The sequence below is a fragment of the Salmo salar genome, chromosome 25 (genome assembly GCF_965601325.2).
Source record: "Salmo salar chromosome 25, fSalSal1, whole genome shotgun sequence".
NCBI lineage: Eukaryota > Metazoa > Chordata > Actinopteri > Salmoniformes > Salmonidae > Salmo > Salmo salar.
This window is the reverse complement of record NC_138315.1, coordinates 12795130-12816675: the sequence shown is the minus strand read 5'-3', so window position 1 is coordinate 12816675 and position 21546 is coordinate 12795130. Positions and strand designations below refer to the sequence as shown.

The window sequence follows — 21546 nt, the reverse complement described above, 5'->3', positions numbered from 1 at the left end:
CTGATGTAAAAAGAGCTTTATAAATAAACTTGATTGATTGTCTGAATCAAAACTTTCTGTCACAGTGGGACTTTAGACAAAGCAAGCTGTCACCCAGTGGGAGTCTCTTAATGCAAACTGGTCATGTGCATGAGGAATTCAACAAGATCTAGATTTAGTCTATTACAGTAAGTATCTGAACTGAGCTGAACAAAAAAATCCAACATGAGACATGTACACTACAGAGTGCATGTGCTACACTACACACTAACAAAAAAGGGTTCCTCAATGGTTGTTTGGGAAGGGTGATGGTTCTATGTGAAACCATACTGACCCAAAGAACCCTTTGAGCCCTTCAATAGTTCTTTGCAGTTCCAAAAACTCTTAAGTGATAATTAACTTCTCTAGGGTAGGGGGCAGAATTTTGACGTCCGGATGAAAAGTGTGCCCGTAGTAAACTGCCTGCTACCCAGACCCAGAATGTAGGATATGCATATTATTAGTAGATTTGGATAGAAAACACTCTGAAGTTTCTAAAACCGTTTGAATGATGTCTGTGAGTATAACAACTCATATGGCAGGCAAAAACCTGAGAAAAAATCCAACCAGGAAGTGGGAAATCTGAGGCTTGTAGTTTTTTTCAAGTGATTGCCTATCTAACACACAGTGACTTAGGGTTCATTTTGCACTTCCTAAGGCTTCCACTAGATGTCAACAGTCTTAGAAAGTTGTTTGTGGCTTCTGCTGAACAGAGAGTGAACAAAGGAAGTTGGAAGTTGTTGACTCAGGAAAGAACATGAGTTTGGGCAGGCGTTCACGTGAGCGGTAGCTGTGTTCCATTACATTTTTCAAGACATTGGAATCGTCCGTTTGGAATATTATTTAACCTGTTAGGGCTAGGGGGCAGTATTGACACGGCCGGATAAAAAACATACCCGATTTAATCTGGTTACTACTCCTGCCCAGTAACTAGAATATGCATATAATTATTGGCTTTGGATAGAAAACACCCTAAAGTTTCTAAAACTGTTTGAATGGTGTCTGTGAGTATAACAGAACTCATATGGCAGGCAAAAACCTGAGAAGATTCCTTACAGGAAGTGCCCTCTCTGACAAGTTCTTGTTCTTCTTGGCTCTGTTTATTGAAAACTGAGGATCTTTGCTGTAACGTGACACTTCCTACGGCTCCCATAGGCTCTCAGAACCCGGGAGAAAGCTGAATGATATCGAGGCAGCCCCTGGCTGAAAAACATTAGCGCGTTTGGATAGTGGCCGGTCAGAGTACTATGAGACTCAGGCTCGTGCACGAGGGGATCCCATGCTTTTATTTTCTCTCTCTTTGAACGTAAACACGCTTTCCCGGTCGGAATATTATCGCTTTTTAAAGAGAAAAATGGCATAAAAATGGATTTTAAACAGCGGTTGACATGCTTCGAAGTACGGTAATGGAATATTTAGAATTTTTTTTGTCACGAAATGCGTCGTGCGCGTGACCCTTATTTACACTTCGGATAGTGTCTTGAACGCACGAACAAAACGCCGCTATTTGAATATAACTATGGATTATTTTGAACCAAACCAACATTTGTTATTGAAGTAGAAGTCCTGGGAGTGCATTCTGACGAAGAACAGCAAAGGTAATAACATTTTTCTTATAGTAAATCTGACTTTGGTGAGTGCTAAACTTGCTGGGTGTCTAAATAGCTAGCCCTGTGATGCCGGGCTATCTACTCAGAATATTGCAAAATGTGCTTTCACCGAAAAGCTATTTTAAAATCGGACATAGCGAGTGCATAGAGGAGTTCTGTATCTATAATTCTTAAAATAATTTAAGTTTTTGTGAACGTTTATCGAGAGTAATTTAGTAAATTCACCGGAAGTATGCTAGTTCTGAATGTCACATGCTAATGTAAAAAGCTGTTTTTTGATATAAATATGAACTTGATTGAACAAAACATGCATGTATTGTATAACATAATGTCCTAGGTGTGTCATCTGATGAAGATCATCAAAGGTTAGTGCTGCATTTAGCTGTGGTTTGGGTTTATGTGCCATTATATGCTAGCTTGAAAAATGGGTGTCTGATTATTTCTGGCTGGGTACTCTGCTGACATAATCTAATGTTTTGCTTTCGTTGTAAAGCCTTTTTGAAATCGGACAGTGTGGTTAGATTAACGAGAGTCTTGTCTTTAAAATGGTGTAAAATAGTCATATGTTTGAGAAATTGAAGTAATAGCATTTCTAAGGTATTTGAATAACGCTCCACGGGATTCCACTCGCTGTTACGTAGGTGGGACGAAATCGTCCCACTGGCCCTAGAGAAGTTAAGTTTTATGTTAAAAAGGCCCTAAAGATTGATGCTATACATCGTTTGACATGTTTCTACGAACGTAAATAGAACTTTTTGTTGTGCTTCCTACATTTGGAGTAGCTTACTGTAAAATGGGGTTTTTGGATATAAATATGAACTTTATCGAGCAAAACGTACATGTATTGTGTAACATGAGGTCCTATGAGTGCCATCTGATGAAGATCATCAAAGGTTAGTGCTTCATTTTAGCTGTATTTCTGTTTTTTGTGACGCCTCTCCTTGGTTGGAAAATGGCTGTGTGGCTTTTATTTTTTAGGCGCTGTCCTAACATAATGTAATGTTTTGCTTTCGCTGTAAAGCCTTTTTGAAATTGGACAACGTGGTTGGATTAACAAGAGTCTTATCTATAAAATGGTGTATAATACTTGTATGCGTGAGAAATCTGAATTATGAGATTTGTTTTGAATTTGGCGCCCTGCTATTTCACTGGCTGTTGAATAGTGTGTCCCGCAGGTGGGACGGTCGCGTCCCGCATACCCAAGAGAGGTTAAAATCTAGGGGTGGTGGGCCATTCTAATATTTTGGGGTGTGGTTTGCTCACAGCTCTTTTGTGCAACCCTGAGTGAGAGTTTCATTCCAGTTTATCTAATCTGTTATGTCAGGCTATTACATTGTATATATTATTATGGCCAGTGACCGTGTCTTGTGAAAGACTCACACATGGCCTGTCAGTTGAGAATGCTTGACTAATTCAGTACTTCTCAATTCTCTCCTCAGCGACCCCAAGTAGTGAGTGAAGTTACAAACGGCCTGTACTAAACAAGTGAAATGTATTACCTGTGATTTAAATGTTTTCCACACACATAGCTACGTGCAGTCTACTTGGACAATGCATCCCCACATTTCCCACTCTCCCACAGGGAATAGCCTGATGGCTCTTCTCGCAGGCTCTATTTCCCTACATGGAAGCATTGCGAACCGTAGGTTGGTATTTTTGATCTGGCTACATAATACATTTAACAACACAGCAGCTTTTCGGCATATTTTGTTATTTCTGTATAACAAAAAATCTACAATGAACTTGTCTCTTACAATGGGGCTCAATAGGAAATAATGTTTTTTTTTCCCCAATTTGTGGGCGTGGTCGAGGGGAATTAATTATTATTATTATGTGAATTTAAAAAGAAAATGTATTTAGTGATTACCGACTGGGACTATATACAGTAGAACCTTTTAATGGTTCTTCATGGAACCTTAGGAAAGGATTCTTTTATAGCACAATACAGGTTCCATTAATAACCTGATGAGCATAGTTCTTTATAGAACCTTCAAAAAAAAGGTCCCATATAGCACCAAAAAAGGTTCCACTATCGTTACAAGCCAAAGAACCCTTATTTGACACTATAGCATTTGTTTGGTGTGTATAAACTGAGAAAATCTATTCTAGCACTGCATTTGGTGACTAAATCACAATTAACATGTAATTAAAAACACAAAGATGCAAAGCAGTTTCTAAATGCAATGAAATGCGTGAGGCATGTAGTGAAAGAGCCACCGTTAATGAAGTTAAATGAAACAAATGAATGAAAAACACTAACTCACCGGAGAACAGGAAGCTATTAAAGATGTCTTATCAGAGCGCCCTGGCGACACAGGTTCCTCTCCGTGGGGAGGGCCGTGACTCTTCCGTGCTCTGATCCCTGGGCACATTAGATTTAATTGGAGACTCCTGCTCTCACTTGCTCAGAAGGCTGACTTCCTCGGCTGAACCCACATTAACCCTTTGAAACTGCAGAGTGCTGGAGTGCGGGCTGAATGGAGAGCGGGGGAACAGCACGGGACACGCTCTGAGTGTAATTATTCAGAATGAATTATGGTCACTTTCTCCAGGGGCCTGTCTGTCCTTTCACAGCTGTGTGCCTTATCGCAAGCTCCATTCTGCCACTGTTTACCTATGCTACGCCACCCCTGGCACCGCACACAAACTGTAGTCCCTAGGCTGGAGTGACTAATTTATCTTAGGCTGTTATACCTGTTTAAGCAGAGAGTTGTGCGTTTCCTTTTCTATTGCTGTAGTGAATGATAAAAAAACAGACCAATGCACACTCCCAACTACTTGGCTGATCTGCTACATGAAATATATCAATTCCTCTGAATTTATTATGCTGCTGCTATTCTTTGTGTAAGAAACTCCTCTGCTTATTTTAGTTTCAATATTCAAAAGGGCATAGTATTCATAATACAGTATGTGAAGGTTGTGTATAAAATGTATAACTAATTACAACAATTAAAATAGAATTGAAAAGAGACACACAATGACTCAAAATTGTTTGCTTTTAGGCCAAAAAAGTAATTTCTCCTCTTGTTAATAAAATGTTAATTATTCTCCCCTGAAGCTCATCTGTAAGCTGCTGCACCTACCTCAAATCCCTTCCTCTAACCCCAAATCTCAGATGAGAAAGCTATATTTATACACCCTAGGTCTTGGTTATGCATTACAAGTTTACATTTTTCGTACTTCTTGTCCAATGTAGCATTTTTGTTCAATATTCAACACTAAGCCAACGATGGGAGAATCCATTGAAAGTACAGCAATAGAATTCAAGAAGCTCATAAATAAGGATTTACATTGAAACATGGTAAACACACAGTTACTAAGGTTTCCATATCAAATGCATTATAATATATAAGAGGAGTGAATCAATGGGCAAATTATTTGGGAAAGGATAAGCCAAACTGTGATACTACGTATAACTCAAACACTTTCTTTATCCAATGCTAGAATGTCCACAAGACAGACAAACTGTATTTATATTCTCACAGATACATATGAATAAACATCAAGTGCACTTTAAATCAATTCATAACAGTCTCATGCCACCCACACACGTCTTAGCATGAACACATAGCAGAAACACAATAACAAGGAAGATGAAATTTGTTCTCCAATACCAGTGAATTGTAAAAAGGCTTGGGGTTGCCATGGAGGGGGCAGAGAGGAAGCCAAGACAACTAGCCACGTCAATGCACAACTAACTATTTATGGCCTGTGTTTGTCCCAAATGGCACCCTATTCCCTATGTAGTGCACGACATTTGACCAGGGCCATATGGGCCCTGCATAGGGAATAGGGTGCCATTTTAGAGGCATTAATGAAAGACCAGAAGACTTCCTCCAGCTCACCTCCAGAGGCACTACTGCTGTACAACTCAAAAGCTTCACTTGCCACAGCAAAACTTTCTCTTTTTCAGTGATTTTCCATCATTGTGGAGTACCCTACAATCAGCTGTACCAGAAATGACTATTTTTATAACAAAATCAAGAGTAATGGTTTTTGTTGGTAAATGCTGGGCAGGCCAAGACATCACAAAATGTGTATTAAAATATTCAAAACCGGAATAACCTTTTCCAGAGCGGCCTAGATGGGGATAGTGCAAAGTCAGCTTGCCATGCAACAACCCGTGGAATTTCTCATTTAAAATAGTCTAACAAAATGTTCCACTGCAGCTTTCGGCTGGACTTGTTCAGAAAATATTAGTAAATACCTCTTTAGCCCATTAATCATTAGCATGTACAGTTAGTCAGAAGTTTACATACACCTTAGCCAAATACATTTAAACTCAGTTTTTCACAATTCCTGACATTTAATCCTAGTAAAAATTCCCTGTTTTAGGTCAGTTAGAATCACCACTTTATTTTAAGAATGTGAAATGTCAGAATAATAGTAGAGAGAATTATTTATTTCAGCTTTTATTTCTTTCATCACATTCTCAGTGGGTCAGAAGTTTACATACACTCAATTAGTATTTGGTAGCATTGCCTTTAAATTGTTTAATTTGAGTCAAACGTTTCAGGTAGCCTTCCAAAAGCTTCCCACAATAAGTTGGGTGAATTTTGGCCCATTCCTCCTGACAGAGCTGGTGTAACTGAGTCAGGTTTGTAGGCCCCTTGCTCACACGCTTTTTCAGTTCTACCCACACATTTTCTATGGGATTGAGGTCAGGGCTTTGTGATGGCCACTCCAATATCTTGACTTTGTTGTTCTTCAGCCATTTTGCCACAACTTTGGAAGTATGCTTGGGGTAATTGTCCACTTGGAAGACCCATTTACGACCAAGCTTTAACTTCCTGACTGATGTCTTGAGATGTTGCTTCAATATATCCACATCATTTTCCTGCCTCATAATGCCATCTATTTTGTGAAGTGCACTAGTCCCTCCTGCAGCAAAGCAACCCCCACAACATGATGATGCCACCCCCGTGCTTCACAGTTGGGATGGTGTTCTTCTGGTTGCAAGCATCCCCCCTTTTCATCCAAACATAACGATGGTCATTATGGCCAAACAGTTCTATTTTTGTTTCATCAGACCAGAGGACATTTCTCCAAAAAGTACGATCTTTGTCCCCATGTGCAGTTGCAAACCGTAGTCTGGCTTTTTTATGGCGGTTTTGGAGCAGTGGCTTCTTTCTTGCTGAGCAGCCTTTCAGGTTATGTCGATATATGACTCGTTTTACTGTGGATATAGATACTTGTATACCTGTTTCCTCCAGCATCTTCACAAGGTCCTTTGCTGTTGTTCTGGGATTGATTTGCACTTTTCGCACCAAAGTACGTCCATCTCTAGGAGACAGAACGTGTCTCCTTCCTGAGCGGTATGACGGCTGCTTGGTCCCATGGTGTTTATACTTGCGTACTATTGTTTGTATAGATGAACATGGTACCTTCAGGCGTTTGGAAGCCCAGACTTTTGGAAGTCTACCATTTTTTTTCTGAGGTCTTGGCTGATTTCTTTTGATTTTCCAATGATGTCAAGCAAGGAGGCAGTGAGTTTGAAGGTAGGCCTTGAAATACATCCACAGGTACACCTCCAATTGACTCAAATGATGTCAATTAGCCTATCAGAAGTCCTAACCGACTTGCCAAAACTATAGTTTGTTAACAAGAAATTTGTGGAGTGGTTGAAAAACGAGTTTTAATGACTCCAACCTAAGTGTATGTAAACATCCCACTTCAACTGTACATGATAGTCACATAGCAGTCCTCTCATAAAGCTAATTTCCTGCTGATGTGCCAATGTTTTTCTAAACATAATTGATGAGTGAACACAAACCTCAAATGAAGTGCTTCACATATTTTTTTAAATGCAGAACTGCAAAGTGTTGTGATAATCAAGTGCCATACAACTTCTCAGGGAGAAATTCTGTTGCTGACAGAATTCTTCCTCCAGTCTATCGCACATTCAAAGCCAGCTTGCCATGAAATTAACATCACAGCCTGTTTTATCATTTAACTGAGCTGATCAAAGAAATATTGCATTGTTTCTGATCTCAAATTAAGACAGAGAATTGGCCTAAAGTACAAAATTGCATGTTAGATTTACAATGTATAATTCATGTACCATTTCGAACAGAAGAGTGGTGAAGCAATTGCAGTCTGAGCAATTTCACTTCTGCACATACAGTGAAGTGAATTTGATTGCACCTCAGTGATTCAGTATAGTGTTCCCTGGCATGACATTGATAATGATGACTCAATAGCTGTGTATAGACTAGAGTTGCAAAATTCTGGTAACTTTCCTAAAATTCCCTGATTCTCCAGAAATCCTGTTTGGAAGATTTCTGGTATTATGATGGAATAAGCAGGAAATCCGGGAACCCTGCAACCAGGATTTCTGGAAAACCAGGACATTTTGTGGGAAAGTAAGAGGAATTTTGCAACCCAAGTACAGACTGTTTCTCAATCCTTTCAAGTCTACTTTTCTTGACATTCATAGAACGAACAGTTAACTAAACCTAAACCATTTGGAGTCAACAATTATATCTGTTATATTAATTTCAAATATTTACACAAACATTTTACAATTCTTGTATCATTCTACTCATCGTCACGGAGGATATGCCGAAAAGTGTCTGAGTTTGATTTTTGTTCTATTGAACAGGCCATTCTAATAAACTTATTTTAATTCAACTAAAAGTGCTTTGCTCGTTGGTGTTGTTGTTTTTGTTGTCATAATACTCTCATACTGGATTTGGAAAGTATTCAGACCCCTTTACTTTTTCCACATTTTGTTAAGTTACAGCCTTGTTCTAAAATTAATTAAAGTATTTTTTTCCCTCATCAATCTACACACAGTATCACATAATGACAAAGTGAAAACAGTGGGGGTTTTTTCTTCAAATTTCTAAAAATGTAAGTATTCAGAGCCTTTGCTATGAGACTCGAAATTTAGCTCAGCAGCAGCCTGTTTCTATTCATCATTCTTGACATGTTTCAACAACTTGATTGGAGTCCACCTGTGGTAAATTCAATTGATTTAGACATGATTTGGAAAGCCACAGACCTGGCTATATAAGGTCCCACAGTTCACAGTGCATGTCAGAGCAAGCCATGAGGTCGAAGGAATTGTCCATAGAGCGCAGAGATAGTATTGTGTGGAGGCACAGATCTGCTGAAGAGTACCAAAAAATGTCTGCAGCATTGAAGGTCCCCAAGAACACAGGGGCCTCCATCATTCTTAAATGGAATAAGTTTGGAACCAACAAGACTCTTCCTAGATCTGTGCTGTGACAACGTAGGGGTGGGATACCTAAGATAGCCCTATTTGGTAAAAGATCAAGTCCATATTATGGCAAGAACAGCTCAAATAAGCAAAGAGAAATGACAGTCCATCATTACTTTAAGACATGAAGGTCAGTCAATGTGGAACATTTCAAGAACTTTGATGAATTTCATGAACTTCGACCACGTTTCTTCAAGCGCAGTCGCAAAAACCATCAAGCGCTATTATGAAACTGGCTCTCATGAGGACCACCACACGAAAGGACCCAGAATAACCTCTGCTGCAGAGGATAGGTTCATTTCAGTTACCAGCCTCAGAAATTGCAGCCCAAATAAATAATTCAGAGTTCCAATAACAGACACATCTCAACATCAACTGTTCAGATGTGACTGCGTTAATCAGGCCTTCATGCTCGAATTGCTGCAAAGAAACCACTACTAAAGGACACCAATAAGAAGAAGATATTTTCTTGGGCCAAGAAACACAAGCAATGGACATTAGACTGGTGGAAATCTGTCCTTTCGTCTGATGTCCCAATTTGTGATTTTAGGTTCCAACCTCTGTGTCTTTGTGAGACGCAGAGTAGGTGAATGGATGATCTCCGCATGTGTGGTTACCACCATGAAGCATGGAGGAGGAGGCGTGATGGTGTGGGGGTGCTTTGCTGGTGACACTGTCTGTGATTTATTTTGAATTGAAGGCACACTTAACCAGCATGGCTACCACAGCATTCTGCAGCGATACGCCATCCCATCTGGTTAGCGCTTAGTGGGACTATCATTTGTTTTTCAACAAGACAATGACCCAAAACACACCTCCAGTCTGTGTAAGGGCTATTTGACCAAGAAGGAGAGTGATGGAGTGCTGCATCAGATGACCTGGCCTCCACAATCACCCGACTTCAACCCAATTGAGATGGTTTGGGATGAGTTGGACCGCAGAGTGAAGGAAAAGCAGCCAACAAGTGCTCAGCATATGTGGGAACTCCTTCAAGACTGTTGGAAATGCATTCCAGGTGATTACCTCATGAAACTGGTTGAAAGAATGCCAAGAGTGTGCAAAGCTGTCAAAGGCAAAGGGTGGCTACTTTGAAGAATCTAAAATATATTTTGATTTGTTTAATACTTTTATGGTTACTACATGATTCCATATGTGTTATTTCATAATTTTGATGACTTTACTAATATTCTACAATGTAGAAAATAGTACAAATAAATAAAAACCCTTGAATGAGTAGGTGTGTCCAAACTTTTGACTGGTACTACTGTATGTAAATGTAATTTCAGTTTTTTTATTTGTAAAAAAATTGCTAACATTTCTAAAAACCTGTTTTTGCTTTGTAATTATGGTGTATTGCGTGAATTATTAAGGGGAAAAAAACGATTCAATCTATTTTATTATAAGGCTGTAACGTAACAAAATGTGGAAAAAGTGAAGGGGTCTGAATACTTTCCGAATGCACTGTATATTAGTCATGCGCGCAGTGATTATGTTCAAAACTCTGATAATCTAACAGATGGGAAGTCATGTGCTGCTGACTTTGAGTTGATGATATCATGAACGGGTGGGACGACGATTTGAGAAGCTCATTGTGTGAATATGAGCTTAATAATGAAGAAATACTCCGGGGTGAGAGAGCTGATTTGTCTATGAACGCGATAGAAAACCGTTTCCCCCATACCATAGGAATAAAATCTAAGTTTAGGTGCAGTGCTGCAATCCGGAATGCTCAAGGAGAGGTTGCCATGGAAACAGAGTTACATTGGACCAAAATGAAAGCGTCTGAGGCTTAGACTTTCACGGTACATACATTTTTAACCACATATTATTTTCACATCGTCATCTTTCTTGTTCTTTAACCTTATACCACACATACGGTACGTTCGTATTGACCCAGTCAAGATTACAGTGCTATCTAGATTTAACATTGACATTGAGAAAATCTAATAAATATGTTAAAATCCAATTATAGTAAAACGTGCTGTCGAATTTTGCTGTTGTACCCAGTGCATATGAATGCATGTGAACCTTTACCTCCTAAGTGAAAGTTTAAGAAATCTTATCTCCATTCTAGAATCTTCTGTAATAATGACTGGCCGATGAATCCAAACATTGGGAGAAGATGTAGACATGTCTAATTCTTAGGATGAATCTTAAAAGGCAGCTCCTGTAGGTTAGACTTATCATACAGTCATTTCTCTGCACCTTTTTTTCTATATAACATCCCTATGTAAGCCCTCATAAATAAAATAGCCCCATGAAATGTTCATATACTATACGAGTTCTGTGTCACTTGCTACAGATTTTTCATCAACACATAAAAACTATATTTAAAACCGCTTGGATTCTGAATCAAATCTGAGGACTGAAAATATTTCATATTTGATATACAATTTGACTTTTTTTTTGTGGATATCTAATGGCATGACTTGTAAAGTATGCTACTGCCACATACGTACAGTACAGGACCAACTTTTTCATGATCAAAGTAAATCTGCAGTGTTCAGTTCTGCGTCAGACTGGATTGTTACAAAGTTATGTCACTCCACAGTCTTAAAGGCCCTCCCTGAAAACCTTTTATTAACTGTCTCAAAGGGAACAGTTTGAAAATGCCTACACACCATGATCAAATGTGGCAATACTGTTCTTGCTGAATTTATGCTTCCAATTTCAAAAAGCACAGGGGAATGCGAAGTATACACTGTAAAAAAAAGCCAATTTAACCAATTGCTTAGTCAGAGTTAATCTGTGAGTTGAGTGGAGTTCAAAAGGACACGAATTAGAGCTCATGTGTTAAAGTTTGTTTACTCAACAAAGTCTTCTCAAAGTGAGCTAAATTTGAAAACGGTTGTTGAGTAAAATTCCTAATTCATGTTTTCTCAAAACAACTCAAAACCTTCCCCATCATGCTCAGCATGCTCATGTTTGCCTTTGGAAGGCAACACTGTAAAAAAAAAAAGTAAATTCAACCAATTGCTTATTCAGCGTTATTATGCGAGTTGAGTGGGCTTCAAAAGGACAAGAATTTGAGTGAATGTGCTGAATTCTGTTTACTCAACAAACTCTGCTCGAAGTCAGCTGAATTTGAAAACGGTTGAGTAAAATTAGAAATTCATGTTTTCTCAAAAGAACTCAACCTTCCCCATCATGCTCAGCATGCTCTTTTGCAGGTAGATTTTCTGAATTGTTTGTTTCAATACCTGTTTGTGCATGTACTTTGACTGGTTGATTAATATTATCCTACACAAACATAGATAGCATACATTTTTTCCTAAACTAATCCAATATAGTAGTTGGATTTATTGCACCCATTACTGAGATGTCTGTTCCAGTTTATATGATTTAGGTAGTCTCAATAATCAATCTTCAGTTATTCTGAATGCAGGTTTCGGGATATTAAAAGTTCCAGTTGTTGGATATCTTCACTCTGGCTGGATTCCAATAGGAATTACACAGCACTTTGCAAGCCAGCATAATCTGATTTGCAGACTTGCTGTGGCCTGTAAACCAGGAGTTTGAGACCATTGTGTTAGGGTGTAAATAGGGCCTCAAAAAAAGGCCTTATGATAAATCTAAAGTATTGTCATAAAGAGTTGAATATTAAAGATAACATATTCACTTAGACACTCACTTGGTGAAGGCTGCAGTACTGAAAACCATTGAATACAACAACCATGTCTCTGTCGCTAACAAATACAGTAATGGGTGGTAACTACCATTCACTCGGAACTCAAGGCAGTCTGGTAGGTAAGCAAACAAGGTCCAAGAAATTCTCATATTGAATGCATGTTGGTTCAGCTATATGCCCAAATGTTGAGCAAACTCACAATCCTATTGCAGCTGGTTGCCTTACAATTGTAATCACCATATGTTTTATTTACAGTGTACCCCCCAGAAGACTGAGGTTTGTATTGTAAAACAGCAATAATGTTCCCTAGACATCAACTCCTTGGAATATGTTTTAGGAGATCTCATAAAAACAGAGTAAATTACTTCTAAAATAATTCAATTTACCAGCATTCTTGTTTAGTTGTATTTCTTACCAAGGACCACTGTCAATGTTCACTTACTGTATATCAAATTACTATTTCTTTTTTGCCATTTCCACTGCATACATAAAATCATATCAGAAGATATTATTTATAAACCTATCCAGTTGTGTCACATAAAACCAATAACATGCAATCAGTGACATTCACTAACATCCCAGGGGTCATTGGAGAAGCCCATCTGGGTCAACATTGGCCACTCAGAGTAAAACCCTGCAACTTCACATTGTACTGATTCACTTTATACTCATCCTCATATTATTACACTCATACTAACACACATTTATTTTTGCTATCATATACTCTAGCCTGAGCCAAACATAGCCCACCACTTTATCTCTGGGCATAGACATGAAATAGGCCTAGGCCTATGGTCTTTACTAATACTGCAAGAAAGAAAAAATATGTATTTGTGATAACTTACCAGTGGTTTCCACTATTCCTTCCAATATGACCACAATTTCAAACTGTTCTGTTTGCATGGATCTCTGGGAGAGTTCGTAGAATGGGCTTTTGGTGTCAATCACATGGCAGATTGTGAGTGGTGAGACGAGGAAGAGCTGGTCCGCTCCGGTACTAAAGCCCACATCCAATTCCAACTGATCCAGCGGAAGAAACTCGCCTTCGGGCGTCTGACGAGACTATGGAAGCGTACATAGATGGAGTTTGAAAGAGAGACACAGTTTAACTACTGCAACCCAGTGAGCCATACTGACAGCCATCCACAATTTGTGAGCAATCAAAGCGATCAATCATCAGTAAATAGACAGAGTTAGTACATTGAATGAGGAGGGCTATAGCTAATCAGGCACATCAAGCCACATCAAAGGTTGTTAACCCAGTGACCACCACCACTACAGCGCTCCAACTTCAAGGGGGTCTATGGGTTTATTAATCAAATAGTTTAGATTCATTAAAATGTAAACATAGCATTGCCACTAAATGTGTCTGGAATGAATAGCTTTATGCTTTTAATTCACATTGGTGAGCCCATTTGCAAAGAAAGTAAAAATAATAAACTTTATAATAATACCTTAATTCCAATAACGATGTATTTCATTATCTTTTCCAACCGTGTTTAATATTTAATTGTGCGTAAATAAACAATAAGAAAACAAATGCATTACACCGTCTGAAATAAGTGTTTAGTAACGTTTTAATACATAAATATTGTTGAGCTATATGGAGGCATAGAAGTGCCACTTACTTTCAGCAATTTGCAGCGGATCTGTGCGGAGACCATATGGCTATTACGCAGGTTGCCGACTCTGAACATGAGAGTTAGTTTTCCATCTCGCATCGAAATAGCTGCATGTTCACTGAACATCAAAGTCTCTGCCCTTTTTTTGGGCTGGGACATCTTAATGAACATGCAGCCAATCAAAAAAGCATCAACGATTGATCCCAGGATTGACTGGAAAAGAAAGAGAATGATCCCCTCGGGACATTTGTCCGTGATATACCTATAGCCATATCCTATCGTGGCTTCCGTTTCTATGAAGAATAAAAACGCTGAGGGAAAGTTGTAGACATTGGCAACGCATGGCGTATACTTGTCATCGTGGGCTCGATGGAGGTCTCCTCTTATGTAGGCTATGATCCACCACATGAAGGCCATGAAGAGCCATGCCACCGTGTATGTAAGGATGAAGATGAATAAATTCCAGCGCCATTTCAAATCGACCAGTGTTGTGAATAAATCGGAAAGATATCTACTGGTTTCACCACCCAGGTTTCCATGCTGAACGTTACATCGTCCGTTCTTGTCCACGAAGCGTTGCCTCTTCTTCTTCTTCTCTGGTGCTGGCTGGTTGAATCCAGACCCGCTGGATGAGGTGGTCACTACCTGATAATCGTCCCCAAATTTCTTTCGGAGTGCAGACATACTACGATGACAGCAGCGAGAGAAATAATCTGAAGGGTTTAATGTAAAGTCTATTTCTGTACAGGACTTCGTTGTAGTTGCAGCAATTGGCCTTATGTTGTGTCCAATATCTTGGAATTGGAAATAAGGCGAGGAAAGTGCGTTCTGTAACGAACTAATCATGCACTGTCCCCTCGCTCCACATACTGTTCCTACTACTGCACTCCAAAGCCATGAAAATAAGAGAGGGCTAATGTCACTTCAATCACAACAAAGAGCTCTTCATCCGAAAAGGAGTCCGCTATAAAACAATTACGCACAGGATCATCTGCTATCCAAACGCGTCCGTTGCATTTCAGGTTTTGAACAGATTATTCTTTGGTGAGTCGCTGCTGATTACCTATCGCCCTCCCAGGTTAGACTGATGCAGGTTGGCTCAACACTTTCCTCCTCCGTGAAGTCCACACCTTGGGTTAAAAGTTGAAAATGTTTCGACGCCCCATCAAGCAATCAGGATTCGGTAAGTAATGAATTAATCGTTGGTAAATGTGATTAGAAACCGTGGTCAATATGAAACGGCACAATACGTACTGTACATCCGATTTCAGCGTTGGTGTTGGACACAATTTGGTTCCCAAACCTCCGCTTTGTGCTACTGCGGGCGCACATAGGATCTGCATTCAGTTCAATGACAGTGGAATATGATGTAAAATTAAGGATTCGGGGAACAATTTACTGTCCGCTCATACTTATGTGGTTCCCCTTACCGATGATGCCAGCAAGCTGTATTTCCTGCGTCCCCTTTTCCTCTTCTGGTGGAATTTGTCTTGTGATGTTCTTATGGACGCAGGTATTAAGAATCCAACAGTAGCTGTTTCGTTCTTTCTCTCGATTTTCCCCTTCACGGCTCCTGCGCACTGCACGTTCCTTATACAACGATGCACTCACTATTTCCTACTGGTACTACAAACAGGGGCGGCCTTAGTGATTTGCAGGCCCCAGGCAGAGGCCCCAGGTATGACACCACATTCATGTCAATAGGAATAACACTAATTTTGTCTACCATTGTGTAAAGACACTCACTATCGAAAAACTATTAACACTCAACACAACAACACAGAATTAGAGTATTTCAATTGTAGTAGATTTGACTAAATTACTCACTAAAAATGTACAAACTATAATATATTATACAGTTGTGGCCAAAAGTTTTGAGAATGACACAAATATTAATTTTCACAACGTCTGCTGCCTCAGTTTGTATGGTGGCAATTTGGATATACTCCAGAAGGTTATTAAGAGTGATCAGATGAATTGCAATTAATTGCAAAGTCCCTCTTTGCCATGCAAATGACCTGAATCACCAAAAAAATGTCCACTGCATTTCAGCCCTACCACAAAAGGACCAGCTGACATCATGCCAGTGATTCTCTTGTTAACACAGGTGTGAGTGTTGATGAGGACAAGGCTGGTGATCACTCTGTCATGCTGATTGAGTTCGAATAACAGACTGGAAGCTTCAAAAGGAGGGTGGTGCTTGGAATCATTGTTCTTCCTCTTTTTTTATATATTTTTATTTCACCTTTATTTAACCAGGTAGGCTAGTTAAGAACAAGTTCTCATTTACAACTGCGACCTGGCCAAGATAAAGCAAAGCAGTGTGACACAGACAACAACACAGAGTTACACATGGAATAAACAATAAACCAGCCAATAACACAATAAACAAGTCAATGACACAGTAGAAAAAAAACAAAGTCTATATACAGTGTGTGCAAAAGGCATGAGGAGGTAGGCAATAAATAGGCCATAGGAGCAGGGGCGGAAATCCCGGGGGGGACGGGGGGGACACGACCCCCCCCATCCTGGGAAAAATATGATTTGTCCCCCCCAATATATCACTGAAACATAACTATGTAATTTAAATAATATTAATAATACGCAATGAAAGCAACTGTGCTGATTATAGACACGCGTTTTTAAGTTGCAAAAGATTGCGACCCCCCCCCCCCCCCCCCACCCTTTGCCTCACAATGGTTCGATCCACTGCCAGTTCCTTAGTTGGCAAGGTAACAGAGGGGTCGTATCCACTGTCTGAAAGGCACTCAATGAACGTAACTGACGTGAGGTTAATCCAGTCAATCGCGCACACACACTAGCTGAATATGCAGAGCTAGCGCGCAAATATTAACTATTAAGCTAGCTAGTACCTATTCCATTTATGTGGCCTCGTCAAAGATGGAATCTTTGCTATCGTCAATTTATTCCAAGATCAGCATGCAGATGATGTAAGTTAGTGCTTCAAAATCCCTGTGATAAGGTTAGCGATAAACTGGAGTCCAAACTGAACAGAACTACACTCTCTTCTACCATTGTCTTAAATATATTTAATGGTCTCGTTGCAAAAGCTAAATTGTCGCAAGGGAACTTTTATTTATTTATTTTATTTCACCTTTATTTAACCCGGGTAGCAAAGATTATAGCAAACACCACTGAAACGGAATTGGTGCTTGCTAGCTTTGCAAATTCAGCTATTGTTGGAAGTCAGCCAATATGAAACAAACTATTAAAATTACAAAAGGTTGCAGCATATGTTGTGTAAATGGTGAACTCATACAGCTGTCAACTCTTGTCATTTTAATCCGTTTCACATTTGCTAGCTACCTTTTAGATCGAAGCCCAAATAGAATGATAAAAGATAAGATGATAGAAGCCCATCTCCTACTGTAAATAACCTACACACTGTGTGTGTGTGTAGCCAGCCAGCCAGGTAGAAAAATAAAAGACGGACATCAGAGTATTTTTCAGTACACCAAAACGCAAAGTAAGAACCCTAGTAGCCTAATATCTCAAAGACTAGTTGATAAAATGTTCATAAGAAAGAAATGAAATTCTAATGGAAATGTTTCACAATGATGTCATTAGGCAGAGCAGGCAACAGATGGCACACAGACAGCAGAGTTGGGGACAGATATGTAGGGACAGACTGGCAGAGACAGGGAGTCTCAGGTAAGTTTGTTGAGTCTTTGTTTGGCAACATTATGAAAGGTTCTCAATTTTTTTTACTTGTACAATAGGAACATAATTGGAAAATGCCATGGATACCCCCACTCTCAACTTAAACTGGTGACTGAACTAAGATTTGTTAAAGGCAATGGTATTGCTGTTGTGATTAGTTGTGTAGTTTTGGGTACCGGTAGTTAGGAGTACGGCAAACACCTTATTTCTTTGGTTCCTCAATATACATTTACCATATTACAATGTAGGCTATGTGTTACAGCACTACTTTTGGTGTCCCCCTCAGGAATTGCTCTTGAGAAAATGTCATGTAATTGTCCCCTCCAAAGTTGATATCAGATTTTCGCCCCTGCATAGGAGCGAATAATTACAATTTAGCAGATTAACACTGGAGTGATAAATGAGCAGATGATGATGTGCAAGTAGAGATACTGGTGTGCAAAAGAGCAGAAAAGTAAATAAAAACAGTATGGGGATGAGGTAGGTAGATTGGGTGGGCTATTTACAGATGGACTATGTACAGCTGCAGCGATCGGTTAGCTGCTCAGATAGCTGATGTTTAAAGTTGGTGAGGGAAATAAAAGTCTTCAGCTTCAGCGATTTTTGCAATTCGTTCCAGTCACTGGCAGCAGAGAACTGGAAGGAAAGGCGGCCAAATGAGGTGTTGGCTTTGGGGATGATCAGTGAGATATACCTGCTGGAACGTGTGCTACGGGTGGGTGTTGTTATCGTGACCAGTGAACTGAGATAAGGCGGAGCTTTACCTAGCATAGACTTATAGATGGAGCTGTTGGCCGGGATTGGAGTAGCCAGGAGGAAGGAATGGCCAGCCGTTGAGAAATGCTTATTGAAACATGGTTACCTGCAAGGAAACTCGTGCCGTCATCATTGTTTTGCACAAAAAGGGCTTCACAGGCAAGGATATTGCTGCCAGTAAGATTGCACCTAAATCAACCATTTATCGGATCATCAAGGAGAGCGGTTCAATTGTTGTGAAGAAGGCTTCAGGGCGCCCAAGAAAGTCCAGCAAGTGCCAGGACCGTCTCCTAAAGTTGATTCAGCTGCGGGATCGGGGCACCACCAGTACAGAGCTTGCTCAGGAATGACAACAGACAGGTGTGAGTGCATCTGCACGCACAGTTAGGCGAAGACTTTTGGAGGATGGCCTGGTGTCAAGAAGGGCAGCAAAGAAGCCACTTCTCTCCAGTAAAAACTTCAGGGACAGACTGATATTCTGCAAAAGGTACAGGGATTGGACTGCTGAGGACTGGGGTAAAGTCATTTTCTCTGATGAATCCACTTTCCGATTGTTTGGGGCATCCGGAAAAAAGCGGAGAATACAAGGTGAGCGCTACCATCAGTCCTGTGTCATGCCAACAATAAAGCATCCTGAGACCATTCATGTGTGGAGTTGCTTCTCAGCCAAGGGAGTGGGCTCACTCACAATTTTGCCTAAGAACGCCATGAATAAAGAATGGTACCAACACATCCTCCGAGAGCAATTTCTCTCAACCATCCAGGAACAGTTTGGTGATGAACAATGCCTTTTCTAGCATGATGGAGCACCTTGCCATAAGGCCAAAGTGATAACTAAGTGGTTCAGGGAACAAAACATCGATATTTTGGGTCCATGGCCAGGAAACTCCCCAGACCTTAATCCCATTGAGAACTTGTGGTCAATCCTCAAGAGGCGGGTGGACAAACAAAACCCCACAAATTCTGACAAACTCCAAACATTGATTATGCAAGAATGGGCTGCCATCAGTCAGGATGTGGCCCAGAAGTTAATTGACAACATGCCAGGGTGGATTGCAGAGGTCTTGAAAAAGAAGGGTCAACACTGCAAATAATGACTCTTTGCATCAACTTCATGTAATTGTCAATAAAAGCCTTTGACACTTATGAAATGCTTGTAATTATACTTCAGTATTCCATAGTAACATCTGACAAAAATATCTAAAGACACTGAAGCAGCAAACTTTGTGGAAATTAATATTTGTGTCATTCTCAAAACTTTTGGCCACGACTGTACTTATAAATATTTTTAAAATAATAAAAAATGTGACCGGAGAACAATATTCAGAAAGTATTTCCACACAAAGTTTCATTAACAACGATTCTTATGTATGTAAAAATGCAAACAACTATTCAGAGACTTTAAAAATGTACATAACCTCAATAAGATTTAGTACAGACCTGGCCTGAAACAAAATGTAGATACAGTAGCCTACTTTGACAACAATTCAGTGAATTCAACAAGTATTATACAGACAGATAAAGGGAGAAGATAAAAAACACAACTATTGTTCAGAGACAATTTCCTTAAAAGATTTGTAGGACAAATTCACGTCACACTGTCACTTGTGTGTTTGCATTTAGCCTACAACATGTCATAAAACTTCTTGAAGCAGGGCCCCATCCTACAAAGTGGAACATGTAAAAATTGACAACAAATCAGTAAATGCAACAAGTAGTAGATACAGTTGAAGTCGGAAGTTTAAATACACTTAGGTTGGAGTCAATAAAACTCGTTTTTTAACCGCTCCACAAATTTCTTGTTAACAAACTATAGTTTTGGCAAGTCGGTTAGGACATCTACTTTGTGCATGACACAAGTCAGTTTTCCAACAATTGTTTACAGACAGATTATTTCACTTATAATTCACTGTATCACAATTCCAGTGGGTCAGAAGTTTACATACACTAAGCTGACGTGCCTTTAAACGGCTTGGAAAATTCCAGAAAATCCATGCTGCCGTCATACCGCTCAGGAAGGAGAAGCGTTCTGTCTCCTAGAGAGGAACGCACTTTGGTGCGAAAAGTGCAAATCAATCCCAAAACAACAGCAAAGGACCTTGTGAAGATGCTGGAGGAAACAGGTACAAAAGTATCTATATCCACAGTAAAACGAGTCCCATATTGACAAAACCTAAAAGGCAAGGAAGAAGCCACTGCTCCAAAAAAGCCATAAAAAAGCCAGACTACGGTTTGCAACTGCACATGGGGACAAAGACCGTACTTTTTGGAGAAATGTCCTCTGGTCTGATGAAACAAAAATAGAACGGTTTGGCCATAATGACCATCGTTATGTTTGGAGGAAAAAGGGGGAGGCTTGCAAGCCGAAGAACACCATCCCAACCGTGAAGCATGGGGGTGGCAGCATCATGTTGTGGGGGTGCTTTGCTGCAGGAGGGACTGGTGCACTTCACAAAATAGATGGCATCATGAGGCAGGAAAATGATGTGGATATATTGAAGCAACATCTCAAGACATCAGTCAGGAAGTTAAAGCTTGGTCGCAAATGGGTCTTCCAAATAGACAATGACCCCAAGCATACTTCCAAAGTTCTGGCAAAATGGCTTAAGGACAACAAAGTCAAGGTATTGGAGTGGCCATCACAAAGCCCTGACCTCAATCCTATAGAAAACTTGTGGGCAGAACTGAAAAAGCGTGTGTGAGCAAGGAGGCCTACAAACCTGACTCAGTTACACCAGCTCTGTCAGAAGGAATGGGCCAAAATTCACCCAACTTATTGTGGGAAGATTGTGGAAGGCTACCCGAAACGTTTGACCCAAATTAAACAATTTAAAAGGCAATGCTACCAAATACTAATTGAGTGTATGTAAACTTCTGACCCACTGGGAATGTGATGAAAGAAATAAAAGCTGAAATAAATAATTCTCTCTACTATTATTCTGACATTTCACATTCTTAAAATAAAGTGGTGATCCTAACTGACCTAAGACAGGGAATTTTTACTAGCAT

The 21546-nt window shown here is 39.8% G+C and overlaps 1 protein-coding gene across 1 annotated transcript in view; it reads right to left on the bottom strand.

Moving 5' to 3' along the window:
• The window catches only part of LOC106586167 (G protein-activated inward rectifier potassium channel 1), a 35687-nt gene extending 19922 nt beyond the window's left edge, over positions 1 to 15765 (bottom strand). The window contains exons 1-2 of the mRNA XM_014173099.3: positions 14107 to 15765; positions 13324 to 13540 (exon numbers count right to left, since the gene is read on the bottom strand). Coding sequence (XP_014028574.1) covers positions 13324 to 13540; positions 14107 to 14946 — 1057 coding nt within the window. The 5' untranslated portion in view covers positions 14947 to 15765. The remainder of the gene's footprint in view (positions 1 to 13323; positions 13541 to 14106) is intronic.
• Positions 15766 to 21546: the final 5781 nt, after the last annotated feature.